The 26,237-nt window shown below is 34.6% G+C and overlaps 2 protein-coding genes across 4 annotated transcripts in view; both read right to left on the reverse strand.

Moving 5' to 3' along the window:
- LOC108970295 (neurocalcin homolog) overlaps positions 1-26,237 on the reverse strand; it is a 68,732-nt gene that overhangs the window by 12,121 nt on the left and 30,374 nt on the right. The gene's annotated exons all lie outside the window — the stretch shown is intronic.
- LOC108970296 (neuronal calcium sensor 2) overlaps positions 1-26,237 on the reverse strand; it is a 64,159-nt gene that overhangs the window by 7,551 nt on the left and 30,371 nt on the right. Inside the window, exons 1-2 of one of the 3 annotated variants that reach the window (XM_018935601.1) lie at positions 6,563-8,267; positions 6,095-6,238 (exon numbers count right to left, since the gene is read on the reverse strand). The exons of the other annotated variants lie outside the window; for them this stretch is intronic. Of the exons in view, the coding sequence (XP_018791146.1) occupies positions 6,095-6,238; positions 6,563-6,673 (255 nt within the window). The 5' untranslated portion in view covers positions 6,674-8,267. Of the gene's footprint in view, positions 1-6,094; positions 6,239-6,562; positions 8,268-26,237 lie in introns of those variants that run through there. 3 annotated transcript variants of the gene reach the window in all.

The following is a 26,237-nucleotide window of genomic DNA, read 5'->3' on the forward strand; positions in this document are numbered from 1 at the left end:
ACTCTCCTACTAAGATACAAAAATTAAAAACCAAAACTAATATACACCGTTATGTAATATATATTTCTTGTACACGCACAAACTTTTCAGTTTCTAGTCGCATATTTTCATGTCATAAATAGGATATACTTATGTATACATACATACATATGTATATGTATTTATGTATTTTTTGGTTTTTGCTTCAACATGTGTAAATGATGGAAATCTGTGAGAACTAAACAAAGAACAACAGACTTCAACAAAGTCATATTTTCTCATTGATAAGACACATTAAGGACATTTTTGATCAAATGTTTCTCGCTTAAATATGTGATACTTTGTGTTATGTGTCCAGGTGTCACACGAACAGGGATCATCGCTAGGTGATTATTTGGAAGCGCTTCTTTTTAAGCTATTTAATAGATTTTAACCTGTTGTATCAGGTGTACCGATATGAATTAATTTTTTAATGGGAAAGTAACAAAAATGTATTCAAAGTATTGATCCATTTTGACCACTTTTCTAGCAATTAATGGATACCATACCATTATAAATGTTCGTCTTTATAAATAAATAAATCAGACACTCAATTTTCGACTTCTCCGTATTAATCGAAGTGCTACTCAGCCAATGCGTATCGATGAAAACAAATGGTAATCAAAAAGACCTGTCTTCTGGTCCATTATGGTCGTTTTTGAAATCGACATTGATGGTTTTCTCGGATTAACCCATGATTTTCTTCGTTTAGCATTCTTAAAACTCATCCATTTTTTTCCTGTCTTTGAAGCAAAATATCATCAATGTTTTTTTTTCGGTTTACCATCATTTGCAAGCTGTTTCTGATAGAGCATGATCACCATATGCCTCGACAAGCATTCGATGCGTCGGAGATTTAGGGCGGGCGGTGCCACGCATTTTATTTAGTGAGTTATCTCACTTTTACGGGTTTTCAAAGTGAGAAGTAGGCGTTATTACTATTATCTGAGTTTACATTTCGTCAACATATTTTAATTTTTACTCAAGTTATCGCTGCACCAAAACAACTGACGGACACTTAGTATATCGGAGTTGGGGTAGTATCGACCCGGTTTTATCTATTTTTCCTAATACCTCATAGTAATACATCCCACATACTAAAAAAACCAATCATATGGATTAAAGTCAGCCGGATGTTCGACAATCCTGATATTAGTTATCTAGAGGCTGGGTCAAGCTTTCGCTCAAATGTTTCTATTTTAGGCACAAAGATACACTGTTATGAGTAAAAGACCGATTCAATCCATTTTTGACATACAGACATTTTCGATCAACTATAGGTTACAAACATGCCAAGCATACCAAGTTTCATCAAAATATATAAAATTTTACTCAAAGTACAGTTTGTATAGACGGACGGACGGACAGACAGACAGTCACCCGGATATCAACTTTCCTCGTTATCCTGTTAGGTGAACAAATATTATATGGTACTCTGTACAGGTTGTAAGAGTATAAAAATCATAGTAGGATGAAACTCATCGGAAAGATGATAAAAACAAATATTAAGGGAAAGACAATTTATAGGCGATCTGATGTCGGAAAGAGGAGGAATAGGGACGTGATTAAATTTTTATGGGTTAAAATTGATTTATCTCGATTTCTAGAATAACTACGAGTCCTATCGAAAAAAGTAGTAGATATATTGTAGGTAATGAAAAGATCTATAACATTTATTTACATTCTTTTTACACATAACCTGAAACCATTCGACCATTTAAGTACCTACATTGAACTTTTCCATTCAGAGTTTCGTAGTGAGATAACGACGTTGGTCAAAAACCAGTTAATAATACCACCAAAAAGCAGTATCACTACTACTAAATTATGCCTTATACAGCCTACATAATTGTAAGAAAGTGATCGGTTATTAAATTAGCCAATTTAACATAATTTATGAATTTTAGGAAATATGTTCTAAAAAAAATCAAAAAAAGACATTGACATTTAATTTAATTTTGAACCCATGCTTATTACCAGGGATAAAGGGTTCCAGTGTGAGAGTGCCCCAAAATAAACGCTTTTTATAACATATTCTATTGTAGCCAAATCAAACAAAATAATAATTTTTGGGCATTTAAATGCAAACACCTAACATTTATTACGATGAAATTTTATTAAAAATTGGACGTTTAATACATAGAGTAACTTTTGATGCCTAATAAAGTGAATTAACTATGTTAGCTCCCAATAATAATATTATATATTTTATCAAGCACATTTGCATTTTGCATGTCTTTAATTTTCATTGTTTTACATTTCTTATTAGCGATCTTTAACGGCGGCAACAAATCCCTTGGTTGACATATATTTATGGTAAACTTTCAATCTGGCGATTCAAGTCATTCCATTGCAAAACCTATCAGATCCAGTCAACTCTCATTTTTAATGACAGGAGACTTGGGTATCTCTTTATTACTGTTAATTGCCATGTTTATGCTTCATTTATACTCGGTTATATTCTAGTTACAAGCATAAACAGCAAATATTCTACAAGGGTCAATTCTGAAAGGAGTTAATCTTAGGGCTGCCAACTTATTCTGAAATGGTTTCAATATTAACTAACAGTAGCTACAATAACAGTACACTTATTTTATATTTATTTGATTCACGTTCACCGCATCGACTTTTAATTAGTAGAAAAATTAAAGTGTGGAGGAATATATGTACCTACATATAATAATTTGGATAAAATTTTTGATAAATAATTAAATATATATCTCTACTTGACGTTCAACTAACTGTAAAGGCGTTTATGTGTCCGATTTAACAGGTCTGCCTATGTAAAGAAAATAAAACGTCAAATTTTTAAATTATTGATATTTATTTTGTCGCCTTCAAGATAATCCTCACTAGATGTAATACCCTTATGCCAACGATTTTCCAGTCCTCGAAAAAGTTTTCATAAACACATTTTGCCATGGCCTTCAGCTTCTTTAGGCAATTTTGTCTTATCTCTTCGGTCGAGTGAAATTTCAGTTTGTGGAACAAGAAAAATCACACGGTCTCAAATGGGGTGAATATAGGGCTTGATCGATGGTATTCATTGCGTTGCCATTAAATTCGGTAACAATCACAACTCTTTTGAAAAAAATTCAGCTTTATCGGGACGAGTCGAGACGATTTCGCAAACGTAAATTGGTTAGAAATACAAAATGTGGGATATATTCTTTGTAAGATATTTTTATCTATTGCAAAAATCCCGTACTGCCAGTCTTACCAACTTAGCAAAATACATTTTTTTTTAAATATCATTATCCCGGGGAGCTTAATTACAATTTCATGTGCTTTTTTATTTTAATGCCTTATTTGTTCGTTAGTTCGAAACGTATCAGATTTGGAAATCATAGAAACACATCGATAATGTGATATAAATCTATAAGTCAGCATATTAATACATGCAAACGCACAAGTAAATGCAAGCTAAATTTCACTTTAGATTACACTTGCGTCACGTGGACTACAGTGATCTTTTAAAATCTATCTTTTAATTTATACGCTGTTTTCTTACTCCAATAAGCTGATTAGAAAAAGGAGGTACGAAAATTCAATCAGATTCTGTAATACCATTGAAAATCAAAATTGGTTTGCAATTATTACAACTAAGCACATCTGACTTGGATATTTTTTATATGTGGATCAAAATGGAGACAGTGCACTACATTTTAATAAATCCGTTTAATAATTTTGTAGTTAACTCCGGAGAAAATGTGACACTTTTTTCTTCCTTTCATATATAAATATGTAAATAGCCTAACTGTAATAAAAAAATTAATTGAAAAAACTATTAGATTAAATAAATCGGGGGCTGAAGCACATCGGGAATTCCAAAACGTTTACGGAAATACTGTTCCAAGTGAAACAGCGTGCAGTCATTGGTTTCGTCGACAACACTGACAACGCTCGGCCTCACGTTACTAAATCCTGCATGGAAACGCTTAATGGGAAGTCCTACCACATCTGTCATATTCCCCAACTATTGCACCTTCCGATTATTATTTGTTCCATTCGACAGCACATGACCTGGCTCAGAATCAGTCCCAATCATAAGACGTCATCGAAAAATGGCTTGAGCTTTGCCAGAAAGATGGGCAGTACTTCAAATAATTCATTTAACCACTTCCTTACAATAAAATTGCATTCTCATCAAAAAAAAAAAAAAGCAACGATAACTTAGTTGCGCACTTATTACCAGAATTTCCTGATAAAAAAAAATATTCAAAAATTCAACAGATTTTGGGTAAAGGGATGGGTAAAGCAGAATTGTCAAAATAGGCACAGAGATCCTGAACAAAACACATGTTAAAATTGCTTCTGAAAACTTGATCGAACCAAAGTGTTTTCTAACTGTTTTGAACTAAAGGTGTATTTCTGACCAAAATCTGACAATTTACAAATTGGTAGCTTATTCACGAGGAAGTAATTACGAACATTTTTTGAGACCAAACGTATTGTGTAAATTATTGAAAAATCATGGAACTGAAATTAAATGCAGTAATAAATGCTAACGAATAGAAAAAGAGCCCTAGTTAGAATAAAGTAAAACACATAAACGGGAACTCGAGAACTCTTAAGGGAATGAAAGACAACTTTTGAGAGAGTAATAATTATATATCTATGTATCACCTTAATACATAATTAAGGTAGCAGAAATTGAATATTTCTTTCTATCACAAAAAGATTTGTGAATAATGTACATATAAATAGAATCATTTTGGAAAATTTATGGCTTTGTATCTTTGTTTCTTTATGTCTCACTTTTTAAGAATGTTTGCTTTTTTCAATTACATATCTTGTAGGATCGGAATGTTTTAAGGTAATACCTAGTGAAAATTTTAAAAAATATTTTGTTATTTGATATTTCGATAGGTTAGAAATTTAAAAAGATCACTCTAAAATTTTAAATAATTATTTCAAATACTTTTTGAGTTACAGAATATAAAAGTATAGCCGTATAGTATAGTATAGTATTTACTTAAAATCGTTTTTATCAAACAAATATTTTTCGAATTCGCCGCATACATCTCTGTCTATCCTGTATAAAGTTTTCTGTACTGTTGTTTCTAATATGATCGAAAATAGAATTTCGGCATGTAAACACGACCAATATTTTAAGTAAAATTTTTCCTCCGACCACTAACAGGCAATGTGTTTTAGTAGAGAATTTTTTTAAGGTTTCATCCACGGAGAAGGCCGGAATCACTGCAGAAGTGTTGAACCTTATTTTATATCGTCGGAAATCACATGTAACTCAAAACATATGTGAATATGTGTTTTTTGTAAATATATGTGCTTAAACAAATTTTTTAAAATTTTTTTAAAATTTTTTTTTTTCAACTCTTACCCCCTCAAATGTTAGTGGTTGACAAAAAAAATCCTCCCTCAAGCGCTCTAAGGGGTCGCAAATTTTTTTTTTAGGTTCCCATACATTTAACATAGGAATTATCGTTTTTCGTTGAAACTAAAATTTCATCAACTAACTTTCGTTTTTCATAAACAACAGTTGAGAAAAATTTCAAAAATAAAAATTTTGAAGCACCCTAATATGTATATAAAAAGTTCTAAAACAATTGATAAATATTTTTTCTTTAAATTTCCAAAAAAATCAAATTTTAAAAGCTATCGCACTGGGTTAAGGTAAATTTTTCTTATAGATTTCTGCTTTCTCTCTTTCAAACTGTACCCTATATTCATATTAAGTGAGTAAAGTATTCTCTTACACCACTCTGGTTCCTAAAGTTTAAAATAATAGGATTTTTAGGAATGCTAATGATGGAAAAATAAAAAGCTTAGTTCATTTTTGTCATCAGATATATAAAATATATAGTAACAACTGTAAATTGTTGTACATTAACCATGAAATATGTATATCTAATGACATTTTATGAAATTCACGTAGGGTTCTTAATTACGCGTGTTTGCAGTATTGATCAGTCTAACTGATGTTCATTTGTAATCATGTAGATTTTCGGAACAATCAAGAAATCCGAATAGACTTCCTTCCTTCGTAACAACTTTTTGCAATACAGTTACAGTGTTATTAAATATTTAAGTTATGTGTATAACATGCACTCACCTTAAAATCAATATAACCATTTTTGTCCATGTCGAAGGTGCGAAAAACGTGATCACAAAACTCCTCGGCATTTCCAGACGGGAAGAACATTTTGTACATGTCCACAAATTTGGCCGGCGTCAAACGGCCGTTGGGACAATCTTGCTGTAGTGCGGCACAAATAAGAAACAAAAAAGTATGCCGATGAAATGAAAGCACACGGTAGCGATATATAGATATAGTTAGAGTTGTTGTTGTTGTTGTTGCAGTAGTAGTAAAAGTAGTAACACGAAGTGAACAGTTGATATACGTTGCGTGCAGATGTTGTTGTTGTCATGCATTTATTGCATACATATATACATATGTATGTACATATTCATATAATAGCAAATACGGTAGTATATAAGCAATATACATAGAGACGCATTAGTGTGTGTAGTAGCGAAAATTTTTTAAGCAAAAAAGTATTCATGATGTGCAGTTAGTTACCTTGAATCCTTTATACCATTCCTTAATTGTGGCCTCGTCGTAGCGAGTATGCGATTTCAAAAACTCCATATCCTCTTTAGTCAGACGGTCTTTACTACTTAAGCACCCCATTTTTTGAGCTAATTTAAAAGTATTACAGTTACAGTCTGCTGTTCACCTTTCAATTTATTTTGTTGGTTGAATGTTTTTTTTTCGGTTTTTGCTCGAGCACAACTATTGTGTCTGCAATTTTATTTAAATTTCTTTTTCTTTCGAATTAGCAGTAATTTGAGGTTTTGTGTTTACGGATCAGTATAACGGTGTTGCAGTTAAATGTAATATGTGTTGAGTGAGTAGAACCGTCTCCGTTGGGTTGGTGCTAATTTACTAAATGGTTTTAAGAAGGTGATTGGGTGCTGTCGCTGGCTCCTGTTGTTGCTGCACTATGCCGTATGCTGCGGCTGCTATGCTATGCCAAGTTTCACTTTTGATATTGTTTATTTAATGCTTTAAGCTTTTTGGTTTTCAATTGGTACACTTTTTTATATATGTACATATATGTATGTATATTAAATTTTTAACTTATACTTTTAATTTATTTTTTTCGTTTCAACTTTTTGCACTGCAAACAAATTGATTTACCTTTACTATACTACATTGAACGTTAAATGGGGTTTGCGTTTCATTTAACTTCGTTAAAACGCAACATTTAAAATCGATAATATTATTTCCTTGCTATGTAGGTTATTCCATTTTGAACTTCCAAGAAATTGAATCAATGCAACAATTCGTAAGCGCTCCGATACGTAAATCGATTCATTTTTAACCGAGCAGAGTACAAATTCGTGAAAAACTAACTTTCTTTGCTCTGATATTTGTTATTTAAAAAAAATCTTCCCACACGCGTTTCTGTGAGCTTGTAACTGATATTTCCGTTATACTTCACTTTTCCTAATCAACTAATTGAATTATTTTTTTTTATGATTGTATACAGAGTTACAGTATTTTATTTGAAAATCTGTGTTGTGTATTGTATGAAAGTCGCTTTTAAAACAAAATGCAATAACCAGGCTGGGAGAGAACAGCCTTTTCGAGTTCGATAGTGTACATGCGCAGTAAGCAGATCCTTTTGCATGTAGGTATACACTAGCTAGTGAAAAGCACCAACATTGAAGGTTTCATTTTCAAATCAACTTCCGCGAATATGCCCGTATAAATGCATGCACGTATGTATATATATATACATACCGTTTTATGAATATATATACCTGCAAAGACAACTTAATTCGTACCTTGTAGGAAAACTTTACGCGCAATTTTCAATTCATTAAAATACAAACCAACATGGTAGTTGCATTCCATACTTTAAAAAACTAGAGACTTTAACGCACTCGACACAAAAAAGTCCTCCTCTTTCGTCCGCAACAAACTAAGTAGCTGATCGGCAATATGCGATTTCCATGCAAATTATATAACCTTAAAGTTTGAAAGCGATTTGAAACAACTGCTGATTGTTTAGAAGAAACTTTTTCTTTTCGAAAATACATTCGCAAACTAAATCAAAAGATAGAGTTTTTAAAGTGAATACCTTGACACTGACTGTCTTGTCTGCATAGCTTTAAGAACAATGAAAAACGAATTTAAATCTATATACTAAGTACTAAAGATAGCTCAATAACGACTCCACTTTCAAAATTTTGAAAATCTCTATCGGATATTAAAAATCTAACAATATCCAAAATCACAACTCATAGGATTAGGTGCAATCGAAGATGAATTATAGGCATATGCGGAGAAGTGATATATACATATACTTTCCCAGGAAAATGCACTATTAGAAAATTGTATGCAGGTAACACCCATTTTATAACATCTATACATTTATGCACAGATAAAGACGCTTGACATCTTTATATATATCTGTAGATATGTAAGAGATCAAATACACGATTTCCTTCTTTGATTTCCTGCCTGGCATATACACATATTTATTCAGGTTATTATAAGTACTACGGCAACCAGGCTCAAAGAGCAATATTTATAGCTCTGTGCATGCGCTTAATTCGTATGATCTAGGGTTACCATTGCAATTGTTTGGACGGACATTTTACATATGAACGGCATACATATACATACAGTAGCGAACAGTGAAATCCGGAGCACCCATCGGTTTGTATTTAAAACACGATTGTAAGCGATAAGTGTCATTTTATGCCGAAACGTTTATTCTTTCACATAAATTTGTGCTCTGTACACGTTTTATAACATCAAGTCTTCTTAAAAATTTCGATAAAAACATCTCTTAAGAGAAAAACTGGCTGTGGAACAATGAAGAAGACAAGTTCTGGAGAAGATCGTGCGATGGAACGTATCAGCTTAAGGAATCGCTTTGAAACTGCTGAGAACATTAAAGTGGAATTACTTAAAGATGCCAGTACGGAAGTTAGCATAAGATCTGTTCGTCGAAGGCTTCAAGGAGTTGGTTTGAACGCTCGTCGGGCCGCTAAAAAAATTACTTTTAACCTCAAAAATACGTCAAAACCGTTTACGATGGCCAAAATTGGACTCAACTTGACAAGTGAAATGTGATCTTCTCAGATGAGTCCAAATTTAAACCTTTTTGCAGCGACGGTATGAGCGGTTAAAGGACGAATGTGTTCAAAGAACTATTAAGCAGGGAGGCAGCCGAATGGTCTGGGGAATTCTCGAAAAAGCGTGGTATAACGGTATTGGAGCAGAAACAATAAAAAAAACCTCATGAATTCATAAAAGCCGTTATTAAAAGTTTTGACAAAATACTAAAAAAGAGTATTTTGTATAGATTAATGTTTCCTTTAACTGAAACTATAAAATCATTTATCTAATGTAAAAAAAAATATCCCTATTTATATTGCTAGCTACCAAAATGATACAATATCTAAAACGAATTTAAAAAAAATTTTAAGTCCTATGTATTATTTTTTTTTTTTATATGTAAAAGATTTAAACTTAAGAAGAAAAGATTTAAACATTCCACTAAAATAATAAGGAAAAACTATGATTTTTAGTTATCCGGATTTCACTGTCCGCTACTGTATGTATGTGATGTAAAACTTGTATTTTGCTCTCCACAAGAGTCCACAATACATTCAACAGTTAATTTTGACGCATTTGACTTTTATCTACAAACATACATACGTGTCTACAAAAGTGTTTATATATAAAAGCAAACGATTTTTAAAAATACACATAGTATTTCGTTACGTGAATGTGTTTAGATACTTAGTTGTGAGCCAGATTGAATTGAATGTTCTGATTAAAAGAGAAAAATAGAAAAAAAGTAATTAATACTTTTTAAAAGGAAAATAATTTAGAAATAACTCACTTGCAACCTAATTAAATATTCAAAGAGAATAACATAGACTCCCATGGAACATCAATTGTCAATATATTATATAACAGAACGCCAAGAATTTTAAACACTTTACAATCTTAATTTCTCGTCACAAAGCTCCATCAATAATTTCAAACATCTAGAATGAGGCAATCGAACGCATAGAACAATTTCACTAGGAACCATATTTTCACAGTGGTTTAAATCTGTAAGTAATCCTTTTTGTAGTTTGGCGAAATATTTTCATACGATTTCTTTAACTTTTGAATAACATGTTTATAAGGCTAACTTACCTACTGTATATGTATTTATATTTATAGATAACTCAGTATGTGTGATCCAATTTACGAGGCCTATACGATAAGTACTTAAATTGTTCGCTCTGAGATGAGAAATATACTTGACAAGCTGGCAGACAGAGATACTGCTCGAAAATTTTACTAAAAAATGCGGCGACTAAAAGGTTTCAAGACCGGAGTATAATCTTGTAGAAGCCCCAGAGGTGATATAGTAACCGACGCCCAGAGCATACTAAAATTATGGAGGGAACACTTCTCCAGCCTGCTGAATAGCAGTAAAAGCATAACACGAGAAGAAGGCAAACCCGATTCCCCAATCGATGATGATAGTCGAATAGCAATTACCGGTCTGAAGAACTACAAAGCGGCGGGGCGGATGGAACTGAAAGCATGCCCAACGATTGGAATTTAAGTGTAATCTGCCCAATCCAAAAAAGGGATAGATCAACATCCACACCGTTAGATCTGCTTTGTGCAGACTGGATAAGGAAGCAAAGCAAATAGGTCTGGCAGTGAACGAGGGCAAAACGAAATATCTGCTGTCATCAAACAAACAGTCGTCGCCCTCGCGATTAAGCTCCCATGTCACTGTTGACAGGTACTACTTTGGACTGAGTAGGTAATTGAGAAGTATTGTCCTCTCTCAACGAGCAAAAACCAAACTCTATAAGTCACTCATTATTCCCATCTTGCTATATTGTGTAGAGGCATAGACGATGACAACATCTGATGAGTCGACGTTACGAGTTTTCTAAAGATAAGTTCTGCCACAGCGAATATCGCATTCGATGGAACGATGAGCTGTATGAGACATACGCCGACATTGACATAATTCATAGAGACAGCGGTAGCTAGGTGGCTAGATTAAAAATATCGGTATGTTATTCTATTATGGGTTTCGGAAGGGAAGTCGATCAGTGGAAACATATAGCACCGTGAATCTATTTCTTCGGTGGCAATCTTTAAACATGATCGAACGTTGGTTTTTAATGACAAATAACGTGAATGACTTTATCTCGTATTAGGTGACCTCCGATTAAAGGTTCGGAGATAGCTGGGACACCAGGCATTTCTAAAAACCGTAAGCGTCGCTAATACCTCTGCCGTCGCCATAGCCGCATTTTTTATGTTTGTTAAGAAATAAATCTGAGAATCAAATTTTAAACAACTATAGTTTTTTTCGTAGGCGTATTTATTAAATAATAATAGTTTGTTATATTTTACGTTACTGTCGTCCCGTTTTATCTTGGGGCAATATTATATATGTTATTTGTTTACAGTGGATTTAAAAATGCATCTCGACTAAAATCTCACGGTCGTTAATTGACAGAATTGGTAAATCTACGTTGTTTTCTTACATAAAAACACTTCTTAGCATAAAAATACACCATATGTTCGGAGGCGCCTAAAAAGTTATTTAAAGGACGTTCCGTCTCTTCTGACTCTCTCATTTTTCCAGACGTAATTTTCAAAACACCTTTTCACGTAATATAATAAAGAGAAGCTATATAGATTTGAACAATAACTAGATGGAAAATATTTCAGTGACCCTTATCGCTGGATGAGCACAAAAATTTGTATAGTTTTCAACACTCAAACACCAGAAGTGAAATTTGAATAAATCCAGACTACCTACTATGATATGAATATATTTATAATAATCAGCAACAGCAAACATTTTATTTTACATATAATTTTCCATTTTTCCTTTTATATTAATTTAATTTATGATAGCTGGCATTAATTTTGAACTATTTAACTTTACGACACAATCACACGAAAATCTTAATTTTATACAAATGTACACAAGTATATGAGACGATAGATGTGTAGATATGTACGAATTTTGTTTTAACACACTGTAGGACCCTACCCGTGCGATCAGCAAAATAAACTAAATGAAAAATTAATTTATGCCCCAAAAATCCAGCGTTTCACAAGTTTATGACGTATGCATTAAAAAAAAAAGGAAATTTAAGGCATTAAATTAAAAGCTATATATTGAGTATGTTTTAATAAAAATTAAATTACCTTGAGCCATAAAATGAAAATTTTGTTTCCTGACTAAATATTTTTGTTTTAGTTTAACTGATGCCAGACATACACATTCAATATTTCCWGCCTTCTTAAGTGTTCTTTCCAAGTAGACACCGCAAATTTGTCTGAAGAAGTAAGGAAGGACTAAGTTCGGATGTAACCGAACATTTTATGCTCATTCAAATTTAAAGGATCAAAAACGCGGAAATGTATTCAGGTATGATAAATTTCACGTAGGCAAAAGTTTTTACTGAATAAGAAACAACGTTAACTTCAGCTGCACCGTATCTATTTACAAATGCAAAAGATTGTATATAAGTGATCTGATCTGAACAATTTTCCCTTTGCAAACTTTCGTTAATGTCTCGTCAAATGAAAAAGTTGTTCGTACAAACACTTGATTGACAGCTATTTGCAATATTGATCCGATAACAATAACCCATGCAGATAATTTGTCAAATGAAAACAAGCACTTGATTCTGATCGTTCAGTTTGTTATGGCAGCTAGATGTTTAGTAATGTGCAGCTCCTTGGGAATAAAAGGACCTGCCAAATGCAAAATTTGTAAATAAACTAGGTACAAACCCGTGGCAATTTTTTGTTTTGTTACATTTTCTGTTCAGTTTGCGGTGCGTTGTTCGCCCCGGTACCACATGGTGTGTCCAAAAAAACGCCTTGTTCACTAACAATAATCAATATAATCCATATTCATATATATGTAAACAAAAATTTCTGTACACTGTCTGCAGCTGTTTGATGTTATAGTATTGTTTTATATAAAGTAAAAAAATATTCAAATCATTCTTATGATTATTAAACACATGCTTATGGCATACATAGAAATTGTTTTGACTTTTAAATTGTGTAACCAACACGACTTTCTTTTATATATGTATATAGATTGCAAAATCGACGGTGATTTTGCAAAAAAAAAAGCCCTCCGTTATGACCTTTTGAAGGAATAAACGAATAGCTTTTCACGTCTTTCGTGCTACGGTTCGAACATTCTGCAAGTACATAAAGTTCATTTTTATATATGTACGTACATATAAGATAACTCGCACACTGACTGACATATTCGGGATAAGGTTTGGTAGAATAACGAAAATAATTATATATTTCGGCACTAAACTAAAATATATCCAAAATACGTTCGGTTAATATATAATTTGTATATCTTACATATTGAGCAATATAGACGATATAAAGTCAAACGGGAATTTGAAAATCATCAGATGGAATTTAAAATTGTGTTATGTAGGCTTTGATAATGTCCGATTTTGCTCATTTTCGGGCTTTAACACAGTTAGGATAATGTTAACCACTGAAAATGGCTGAAATAGGTCGAGTATTTGACATCGGCTCTTATAAAAGCTTACCATCCCGAATGTAAAATTTAATTTCTCTGGGGCTTTTAGTTATTGATTTATCGCCCATAAAACCATATTAATATGAACTATATTTTATATATAAATATTTGTAGTTAATTCAAGTCGAACAACTCCAAAGTTTGATCCCCCAAATCGTCGTCAACCAATCCCCAAGATATACATACCTTCTACTAACCTATTATTAAATATTTAGGTTTGTAAAATATTATAACGAATGTAAATAATTAGTATATCCTATCAAAGAATTTTCAGTTTGTCAAGAAGCTTGTAAAACCCAGACCGAAACATCGGAGACGTAAAATACTTCCTAAAATTTTTTGATAACGATCTGAAATTGAACACATGTTCTTTTCTCTTAAACTGGCTGCTCAATTGTCGGAACCGTCGATATCGGACTACTATATCACATCATCCATGATCCCCACCCAAACGTTAAAAGCTATACGTTATTTCCATCATAAGTAACACTCCGGGAAGAAAAAGACTTGGAGTACAAAAGTATATAGTTAAACTCCCAAAATTCTTCTCTGGACCTACCTCTGGCTACCATACAACCTAGCCGATCGAAACGATTTATGCCCCAAAAATCCAGCGTTTCACAAGTTTATGACGTATGCATTAAAAAAAAAAAGGAAATTTAAGGCATTAAATTAAAAGCTATATATTGAGTATGTTTTAATAAAAATTAAATTACCTTGAGCCATAAAATGAAAATTTTGTTTCCTGACTAAATATTTTTGTTTTAGTTTAACTGATGCCAGACATACACATTCAATATTTCCTGCCTTCTTAAGTGTTCTTTCCAAGTAGACACCGCAAATTTGTCTGAAGAAGTAAGGAAGGACTAAGTTCGGATGTAACCGAACATTTTATGCTCATTCAAATTTAAAGGATCAAAAACGCGGAAATGTATTCAGGTATGATAAATTTCACGTAGGCAAAAGTTTTTACTGAATAAGAAACAACGTTAACTTCGGCTGCACCGAATCTGTTTACAAATGCAAAAGCAGCTAGTATAACATGGGCACTTCTCACGAAATGGTTTCTTTGAAAACCATTAAAAGTTACAGAAAACGGACTGAATAAATGTGGTACAACCATTAAATTTTACAACTAAGATGGTATGGAAGGGCTTTATAAGAGCCGGTGTAAAAAATGGGAAATGAGCGATATTTATCAATCTGTGAATTCTAGTATTTAAATCCGGGGAGGATACTTTTGTGATGAGAACATATCCTTTTGCCAGAATTGAATAAAATCGGACGAAGAATTCCCTTAGCCTCATAAAGGGCCGGACCGACACAATTTACTTTACCTTCTGGGCCTATTTTGCAAGAACATGAAAAACTTGAACTTGGTGAACTTTATAAAATTATTATGGTTATTTTCATAAAAAACCCTCATATTCCAAAGATTTAACATATACCCTTATTACGGTTTTCAACTCCACTCAGTTGAATTAAGTACTTCAACTATTTTCGGTCGAAGTTTTATCGGTGTTGCCAACATTAAAAATGAAGATTTGGCAACAATTAAACAACTGAAATTTTTTTAATGAATAAAAAAATTAAATTCAATTCCTGCCACGAAAAGGTGATGATTTCATTTAGCTCATATTACGATAACAAAAATAAGAAAATGCGAGTCAGCAAAATCCATTTGAACTCCGTAATAACAACTAATAGGGCCCATATACTGCACATATGTGCGGTGGATCTGTGTGAATTCGTTTCGCCCATAAGCTTAGTATGCAGCTCTCAAGAAATGTTAAAGCTGCATATAAAAAACGCTTAAGAAACGGTCAAGAAACTTTCCTGCGATAAATTTACTTGTGTTGGTATGCAGCTCTAAAGAAATCTAGTACTAATTTTAATACATTTTTTCAATAAAATGCGAACATGGCAAACCTGGTTTTGCGAAATCAAACAAATCAACAATTGTTTCTTGAATGAAATTCAAAGTAATCTTTAAATTCGTCCTCAATTAGTTAAAATCTTTATTACGAAGTATATTTCATTTTGAAATGTTGTATAAAAACTTACCAATCATAACAACATAATTCCTTAAATCGCAAGGGAAATATTTATGTTACTACACGCATACATACATACATAATACGCACAAAATTTATTTTCTTTGTTTATTCTCTCTTGCTCTTCTAATATGGATCATTCACAATGCGTAACTAGCTGTCAGAGTTACTTGAAGAAATAATGTATTTTTTTCTTGAGCAATTACTTTAGAGCTGGATAGCAACCTATACACGACACACAAATCCATTTTGCGTTCGTTCTTCACACAGTAAACATGTGCCACACGCAAATAATAAGTTATTCCAACTTTTATTTTTCTTTTTTAATGGGGTAGCCTGCTTTAGAAGCTTCAAACAATCGATTTTTTTTTGCTAAACCTCTTTAAAAATTATCTAAGAATATGTCCCTAAAGTTATAGATGAGAATTCGAAATATTATCGAAGCTAGAAGGGAAATTGTGACCGAGCGTCTAGGAGATATATGAGCGCTTGGGCGAAAAGCGAAAATTTGACTTTGAACACTTTTTTCAATTTTTAATTTTTTTTTTTAATTTTACTCTTTTTTGGAATTTTCTTAGTTTAACTAGAAGATAAGTTATTAAAAAATATGAGTCTCTTAGATTTTTTTTGTTTCTAATAAAAATTGCGACTTGCAACCTTCCCGCCGTCCGAAAAATGCACATGTGAGATGCATTGGGCAATTGCTTCCCAAAGGCAGAATATCAAAGATTTCGTATCCAAAAAATTTGCGAAAGATGATCAAATATATAACTATAAGGCCTAGAAATTTCACTGTAATCAGTTATTTCTTTCCCTCCCAAAAAAGGTCTTCAAAAAATCGATTTTTTGAAGCCTCTAAAGCAGGCTCCCCCTTAACACTTGCCATTGTTCGTCCGCGATCTTCACTGTTCGGCGACACGAGAGAAATTAGACTTTGTGCGCACACAATGCCATACGCGACACACATGTCCGCACACCGATCGTAAAAAATCAAACGCTTTCGCGAACATGGATCGGTACGCGCACAAGCCCATACACGAGTAAGCCGCATGCGCACACAAACCGATCGAACGCACTTGTGTGTCGTGTATGGGCACTTTAAGCCAAAGTTTTACTGACAATTAAATGCTTTTTAATTAAGTTTTGTTTAGATTAATAAGTCATTTTCGTTTTAAAATGGAAGCATAATGTTTTTTTCTAAATTATATGATGGAACATTACCACAAACTCTTCGTCTCCTTCCTGTCGGTAGTTATCAAAAATACATTTCAATAATTTTAACTTTGGGCTGGCGCAAGTAGCATTCAAATATTATAACACCGTTTTGTGCGTGGTAGATAAAACACAAATGACTGAAGAATAAAAATTGCTTCAAAAATTTAATTTTAGTCTGAAAGTATATTCTAGAGAATAGTAGATTGTAGCGACAATTTATTTTCGTTGAATAAATATATTGCATCCATAATCGTCAATCCACAATGAGTTAATAACATTTCCAATTTTTTATAATGTTTCAATAATGGTTGTGTATGTAAAACTTTGCAACTTCAATATAAAATATAAATCATATTGAGGCGCTGCCCTGCCCCCATATAAATTTTTTTGAACTTCCGGATTTGCCCGCATCTACCGTTAATATATAAGAAATATTATTAATTATCTGTCTAAAAGCGAGGTATATAAATACAGTGCGCAAAAAATAGTAAAAAATTTTTTATACTATTGCAACCTGTTGCTACAGAGTATAATAGTTTTGTTCACCAAACGGTTGCACGCATCACCTAACACTAAGCGAGATATGTAGATATATAAATGACCAAGATGACGAGAAAAGTTGAAATAGGGGTAAATGTATGTCTGTCCCTCCGTGAAAGCTGTAACTTGAGCAAATATTGAGGTATCTTGGTGAAACTTGGTATGCGCGTTCCCATGTAAAAAAAATTACGATTTCGTAGATGAGCGTAATCGGACCCCAAAAACTCCCAAAAAACGTCATTCACCGAAACCCTATAAAGTCCCACAACTAAGCACTAAATTAAGATATAAAAATTTACACAGGGGATCGCAGTAGCAAGGAGCACCTGTAAAATAGTCTCCTTCTGCTTCAATACAGCTTTTTGTACGGTTCAAAAGCATGTCAGTATGGCCACCAATATGCTGGGGCAAGCCTTTTAAACGTCTACGTCTGCTTAGTGTCTTTCATGGGCAAATGCATTTTCCGAAAAGGGAGAAGACGCACGGTGAATACGGGGAGTGGTTAATGAGAGAAATTTTTGTGCACCCACCTTTCGTAAACCCAAATATTCGGTAAAAATGAAATCGATGTTTTGGAGATGTTCAATACCATTTCCATGAATTCCAATGTTGAATTGGCTAATTTTTGATGAATACACTCACAGTTTCGATGGAATTTAAGACGATCACGGATTTTGATTGGCTAACATGTAAGCGTCATTTATGTCCTCACGACCACTTTGAAAACGTTGAAACCACTCGTGCACTCTGCTATGGGATAAGCAATAATCGCCATAAACATGTTTCAGCAATTGAAACGTTTGGGTAAAAGATAAAGATAGCAGATCCTAACGCACCAGTATACATACAGATGACTCCACCAGGGGCGCTAGATTTCTATTTAGTTTGGAACCTTCCTTGTAATTAACATAGCGCATATATTGTAGACCTCCTACAGATAGTGTGAAAATGAAATTGGATAATAACCCTCCCTGCCCATATAACAATGTGGTTAATACAACTAGTTGTTCTCCATTGAGCTAATCAATATATTCGTAAATTATTTATTTGCTTAAACTTCTTAAAACTACTTAAAATCTATATGGAAGATTCCAAATGTGAGTTCGATTTAAGCGTTTAACGTCCATAGTGTTGTCTAGTAAATTTATTACCAGTAAGTTTTCATGATCAGACAATCTATCTAAATACTTTCGGCAAGATTTGCTGATTTCGTCTGTAACAAAAAGTATATTTAAGTCTTTATGGATTTCGAAGTTGCTCACATACCAAAGAGCACTTACAATGCTTCTTAAAGTTTTCGATTAATATCTTTGGAGGATTTCAATGTTGGATTTACTCGCCGTACCCCATAACTGCATTGCATACGTCCATACTGGCTTAATGATTGACTGGTAAAGGCGTACTTTATTTTCAAGACTAAGTTGTGATCGCTGACCTAAAAGCCAGTACAGTTTTTTAGTTTTAAATTTGAGTTGCTTCGTTTTTTCTTTTATGTGTATCTTCCAAGTGTCCAAATAAGGGCCAAGGTATTTCACAGTTTCACTTTCAGGTATTATGGAGCCATTTAACGTTACGGGTTTACATTTCTCAGTCCTTAACGTAAACGTTATTTGAACAGATGTCTATGTATTTACTTCTATCTTCCAATTCTTTTGCCATTTTTCGACAACATTAAGTTGTTGTCGTAAGTGAAGTGAGGCTTCATTAGGATTAAAACTGGTGGCTATAAATGCCGTATCATCAGCATAAGTTGCTACCACTAAGCCATTAGCAATAGTAGATCAGCTGTAAATATTCTATATAACACGGGGCCCAAGACGCTCCCTTGGGGAACTCCAGCGTCAATCGAATAAAGCTCAGAAAATGCTTCTTTTTTCTTGACATAGAAAGTACGATTGCTTAAAAATTATTTTATAATTAGGTAGTAAGGCTCTGGAAACCATTTATTTAATTTATAAAGTAACCCTGGGTGCCATACTTTATCAAATGCTTGTTTAACATCTAAAAAGACCCCTGCGCAGTATTGCTTGCATTCGAAAGCACTCGTGATAATTTTAACAATTCGATGAGATAGCTCAGGAGTTCCATGGCCCCTTCTAAACCCAAACTGGTGTTCAGGTAATATGTTTTGGTCCTCTAAAACAGGTAACATTCTCTTTAAAAATATGTTTTCAAATATCTTAGAGAAGGTCGCCAGTAAACTAATTGGACGGTATGAAGAAGGGCAGCGCCGGTTTATTGGGTTTTGGAATCATTTTTATTTCAGCGCATTTCCATTGACTTGGATAGTGGTCGAGTCTGAGCATAGCATTGTAGATGTAAGTAGTCTGATACACTTTTGTGGCAGGTGTCTACCAGTAAGACCATCAATTTTATCAAAACCAAGCGACTTTTTTAAGTTAAATTTTCTTTATCTTAGTCTTTACTTCTTTGACAGAAATTTTTCGAATAGGCAGGCTCATCTGGCAAAGGGATTCTAGGAAGTTTTGCACTTTAATAGTGTCTTTATTATCTGGAATCACGTTTGGTCTAAAAACTGAATGTAAATGGTAAGCAAAAGATTCGGCTTTCTCTTGATTATCTCAGCACCTGTGACCATAACTATTTTCTATAATCGTGTTTCTCCTAGTGGGTCTCTTTAAATATTTGGATGCCTTCTACAGGTTATGTTCAGGGTTGTTTGCATGGGGATCTAAATTCCTTGGGTACTCTGATGTTTCTTGATCTTTTATTTCTCGCAGTTTGGACTTAGAATCATTGGTTTTCTTGTTCAAAATTCTTTTGTCAAGAGGACTCCGACTATTTTGCCATCTTTTCCTGAGTAGTCTTTTCTCTTTTATTAGCCGTCTTAATTCAAGGGGAAGAAATTATTTTTTAACCTCGGTAACACTTGATTGTGAAGTGAAAAGAAATCCCGCTTCATGAACAGTATTTGTAAGATTTTCAACTGCTAAGTCAATCTCATCACCAGATTTTAAGGGTATATCTAAACTAGTTCGATTCACAAGCCAGTTTCTAAATGCTGCTATATCCGCATTTTGCGTAATAATCTTGTATGGTTTTTCCATACTTGACACAGTAGTCCCAAAAATTACAATTATTGGTGAATGATCAGAGTTCAAATCAAAGCTCTCCTTAATGTGGAGTTGGTGTTGTGATATACCTTTGTACACAACAAAATCTAACAGGTCCGGTCTTTTTCGAGAGTCACTAGGCCAGAATGTAGGTTTTCCGGTAGAAATAGTTGAGTAATTGAACTGTGTTATACATTTAAATAGCTCAGCTCATTTGGGGTTACTCAGCCTAGATCCCCACCAATGATGCTTAGCGTTATAGTCCCCTCCAGCAATAAAGTGGCTACCGAGACTTTGAAAGAATATTTTATAGTCATCTAATTTAAACGCGAACCGTGGAGGTAGGTACACTGCTGCTATGGATACATCAATACATTTAATTTGAATAGCTGCAGCTTGTATATTTACTAAATTCACGTAATCAAGTTTTTTAAATTTAAGTGTTTTTAACAATTACTGCTGCACCTCCATTTGCCCAATCATACGGATGGTTAGCATTTATGACTTCATACCCTTTTATTTACATATATGTAGGATACTTTTAAAAATTCACGCTTTCCCTTTGTATTTGTAATATTTATTTTAAATATAAATCACAAGTATTTCCTCCACTCTAATTGTACACACTATTAGTCTTTTACAAAAGTTTTATTATTTTATGTAACTTTATATGCACACATGCATGTGGAGTGGTCCGTGGTTGCCGGTGGTCTGTCCTTCATTCGTCTTCGTACCTACTGTTTCGTTGTTATTCCAGTCCGTCCGCTGCTGTCACATCTATTACCTACGCAGTGTTGCATTTCTGTTTCAGTCTTATTGTCCGTTTACACAGTCCTACATTCGGCTATCCTGACTGTTCATGCGGCCCCGAATGATGGGTTCCACTCCTTCATACATTCAGCAATTGTTATCATGCGTCTTGGTCCTTCATGATCACCGATTTTCTCGACTTCATATCTTTCGTGCGCCATCTTCTTTACAATTCTATATGGCCCGAAGAATTTTGCTTTAAGTCTCAATCCTGCTCCATACTGCGTTCGCTTGATGGCTACTAGCTCGTTTTTATTATAGTCGACCTCTACTCTTCGCCTTTTGTTAAATGTTCTCCTATTTTCCCACTGAATCCTAGCAATATTATGTCGTGCCTCCTGACGAATTACCTCGCGTTCTGCATCGAGCTCTTCGATGGCTGCTTCCTCCAGCAGTTCGAGTAAATGTGGGATTCCTTTCAATCGCATCTCAAGTCCAGTCATAATTCTAATTCTTGCTTATACCAGTTTCCAGAACTCTCGTTTCCCAACTTAGCTATCATCGGAATAATAATCTGGTGCATGCACTCTACTTTTCCGTTTGCTCATGGCACTCCCGTAGCTATTAATTAATGCTGGATTTCCTCATCCTCGCAGTACTGTTTAAATAAATTCGACGTAAAGGCCGCGCCTCTCTCTGTTATGACACGTCTTGGATTTCCGAAAACGGCTCCTCTTTTCTTTAAGCATTCGACGACTGCATCAGCTCCAGTGTTCTTAGTTGGATATAGCCCACCGAACTTGAAGAATGCGCCCACCATCACAAAGATGTAGTTATATGCCTTCTTTTTCGACTCCAGCGGCCCAACGTGATCGAGATGTAGTGTTCCCAAAGGCTTGTCCTCTTTACTAATGACTTCGTATCGTTGACGATACACTCTACGCAACTTCTTACAACCTTTTTTGCTTTCCTATTTAAATTTGGTATATAAAATGTTTTTTCTACTGCTTCTTCCGTTTTCTTGATGGAAAAGTGTCCTTGCATATGTGCCATGTTGACGATTTCGTTTTCCATAACTGATGGAACTACTAGGAGTTCTCTTGTTGAATCCTTATACAGTACTCCATGTTTGAGATAAAAGTCTTCGTAGTCGCTCTTCTCCAGAACTTTTGACACAGCTCGTAGCCAATCGTCCTCTTCCTATGCTTGGTTCAGCCGGTGGATTAGGGAATCTTCTATAATGAGACAAGATACCCTCAACGGAGATACTCTCAACGCATGTACATGTCGCATTTTTCATGATTTCTTCTCGTTTCTATGATCTACCTCGTAGCAAAAGTCTTGTAGGAGCATTGCCCAACGAGATACTCTTAATGGCACATCTCGTTTCCGCATTGTTATTGCGAATGCATCACAATCCGTTACTATCTTAAAACTTATCCCCATCAAATATACTCTCCACTTCTTCTATAATCGCTAGTACCTCGAGTTCGTACGAATGATACCTTCCCTCTGCTGGTTTTGTCTTCCGGCTCATGTATTGAACTGGATGGAAGGTTTGATCGTCGAAATCCTTCTGAAGTAGCACTGCTCTGTACCCAGACAAGCGTCTGTATGAACCTCAGTCACTGCTTTCGGATTGTATAACATTAGGACTGGTGCGCTGATCAATGCTGACTTCAACTTCTGGAATGCCTCCAACTGCTTGTCGCGCAACTCGAACTTAGCCTCTTTCCTGAGTAGATCCGATAACGGTTTGGTTATTACAGCATATCCATTGACAAATCCTCTAAAGTATGATGTCAATCCCAGGAATCTCTGCAAAGTCTTCTGGTCATGTGGCAAAGGGAAATAACTAATCGCTTTCGTTTTTGCATCAGATGGTTTTATCGAACCGTCATCAACATAGCCTAGAAAGTCTATTTCACTTATAAGAAATTGAGATTTGTCCCATTTCCCATTGTGCCAGTTCTTCGTAGAACTCGTTTTAAACTGTGTACGCCTTCGTGTAATCCTTGGAATGAATAACTAAATCGCCATATAAGCCACCACAGTATCATCTTGTATAAGATCTCTAAATACTGCTGAAATAAATATTGAAAAAAACTGCCGGCGAATTCGATATACCAAAAGGCACGTATTCTAATTCATATTGCCGGTGGAATGTAACGAATGTGGTGTACTTCGTGTGTTTAATCGCCGATAATCGCAACACAAACGTTTCTTTCCATCTTTCTTCGAAACTAACACCACTGGTGACGCATAATTTGAATTACTGGGTTTAATGATCCCATACTTCAACCACTCCTTAACTTGTTCATCCACTTCCTGTCTAGCGGTGTATGACATCCGTCTGAGATTTTCATATACTGGGGTGTCATCTGAAAGTAAGATCTTCACCTCTACTGGCGAATTCGAATTGCTTGTAGGTTTATAATTCGCTACCATTCTTCTTACTATAGTTGCTTCCTCTTTGTTGAGGTGTGAAAGATCGACTTCGCCCACAGGTACCTTCTCCATTCCTGCGACCATACACAGGGTTCCAAACTCTTCGCTCAATTCAGCAATCCTGTTATAACCTTCATCAATTGGGTTGTTCCTAGCATCGGTGCCCATCTCCGCAGTCTCATGAACCAACTTCGAACTCGCTTCTGAAATCGTGAACTCTCTCGGCTCCTTAGCCACAACAGCGCCCTCGCCCTCATTGTTTGCTACTTCCAAAGCTCTTCTATCACGGATTTTCCTGCGATACTTCCTAACGGCTCTCATATACTGCTCCTCATCTTCATGCACCCTTGCGATCACGTTTAATTTCACATCAAACTTCTTAGGCTTCGCTGACCCAACATTGCGATCTTTCCTTATTGCTCCAGTATTTACCTCCTCCTTGCTCTGTGGCTTTTGATTTGATTTGATGTCTCGCTCCCTCACTACGTGAAATTTTACTTCCAACTTTATGTTGTCTATCTCGATGGATCTGGTAAAGCTACCTATTGTTGCAAGTTTGCTGGTACCGATACCCATCAACTGTCGCTGTTCACTACTTAAGTCAACTTCCAGACTAAGTATGTTTAACGTATCGTGACGTATAAACATAAGTCGCTACCTGTGTCGATTAATGCCGACGCAGATCCATTGAAACGTACATCCTTAAAAATCAATCCACTCCGCTTCTCCGATTTTACGATTTCTCCTTCATCCGTCATATTATTGACGCTGCTTCGTTCCGGTTTAAGAATTTTCCTTCCTGCCTCACAGTTAGCTGCACGATGACCCGCTTTACCGCAATTGTAACACGATGTCTTATTGTGTGGACAGCTTCTAGCAAGATGTGATGAGTCCCCGCAGACAAAACATTTCCTGCTAAATGGAACTGCTTTCTGGAAATCCTTGTTTGACGATGATGCCTTCCCTGGTTCCCATTCACGGGTTGTGACTGGCTGTAACGAATCTTCTCGTATACCTAGATTTGCTCTTTCAAATCCTGTATGATTTTCGTCTGGTATAGGTTGCTTTTGTTCGGCCTTGAGTCCGGTATGCCTTCGATGAAATATGCTATTAGGCTTGAGTCATCTAGCCCTATCGGTTTCCCCAACTCCATTAAAACGTATAAATATTCTCGAAAATCTTCCCTATGTCCCTTCCGACGACTACGTAAAGTACGGTGTACTTCAATCGATGATAATGTTATACCAAATTCCTGCCGCAGCGCTAGTTTTAGTGAACTCCAACTGCTTATTCCTCTTTGGCTTCTTATGAAAATCTTTGCCGCACCCTTCAACAATTGTTTTGCGTAGATGAATTTCTGCAGCTCGTCCCAATGCACTGCTGATGCGTTTGCCTCAAAATCATCAAGCCATTGTTCGAAACTTGGACGACCTGTTCCTTTAAACGAAGTCATTGAGTCCTCAACAACTCGGAGAGTAAAGTTGTGGTATTCGATTCTAACCTCACGCTCACATCGTTGGCTTGCTATCTCTTCCACATCAGTTTCGGAACCGTCACTCACAGTCAGGCCGAAATGCTCCATCAGTCTGTCTTGTAGTGTCGCTTTCCGTCCAATAGTCGATAGCCCTAAGTCGCCTAACCTTTCCTTCAGACTCTCAACAGTCAGCTCAAAAATTTCGTTACGGTTCATAATTTACAGTTTTGTACAAAGAATCGATAATATTTAAAAAAAAATCTTAATTTTAATGATAATATTTTCTTTTAGTTTGCGTTACAATATTCACTTTTTCCGCGTACAATTTTAATAACTTTTTTTGTTAAACGAATTTTATTACAATATTCGTTTTAACTTTTCCACATAATGTTTTTAAAGAGAAAGGTTTTTTATAAATCGAATTTTTAAAACGTATTTTCATCAATAAAAGTTTGTTGCGATATTCGCCACAACTTTTCACAGAAATATTCAATAACTTATTTTACGTTATTCAAAAAATGTACAATTGTATACCAAAAAGACTTAACTGTTTCTCCAATGACATGTAACGCCCAATCAAATTTCACTTCTGGCACCACTTGTAGGATACTTTTGTAAAAATTCACGCTCTTCTTTTGTATTTGTAATATTTATTTTGAATATAAATCGCAAGTATTTCTTCTACTCTAGTTGTACATACTATTAGTGTTTTACAAAAGTTTTATTATTTTATGTAACTTTATATACACACATGCATGTGGAGTGGTCCGCACAGTATATACAGTAGACAACCTTTTCGTGGTAGCTTTCTGAGGGGTGAATAGCGGCCATCTTGGATTTTCAGARGTAGCAACGCAGTGCTGTATATATTGAGGTAGTAAATACTTAGCAAATTTATTCTATTAAATAACAAAAACTGTAAATACTGTTGCTAAATATAAAAGAAAATTATTTATTAATGCCATATATTTATTAATATTTGATTTAAACGCCATAGTTTGTCATGTCTCGCCCATTAAAATATCATTTACTGATAGTCAGATATTCCTTATATAGTAAGTTC

The sequence above is a fragment of the Bactrocera latifrons genome, unplaced genomic scaffold, assembly GCF_001853355.1.
Source record: "Bactrocera latifrons isolate USDA-ARS-PBARC rearing strain unplaced genomic scaffold, ASM185335v1 scaffold_296, whole genome shotgun sequence".
Taxonomy (NCBI): domain Eukaryota; kingdom Metazoa; phylum Arthropoda; class Insecta; order Diptera; family Tephritidae; genus Bactrocera; species Bactrocera latifrons.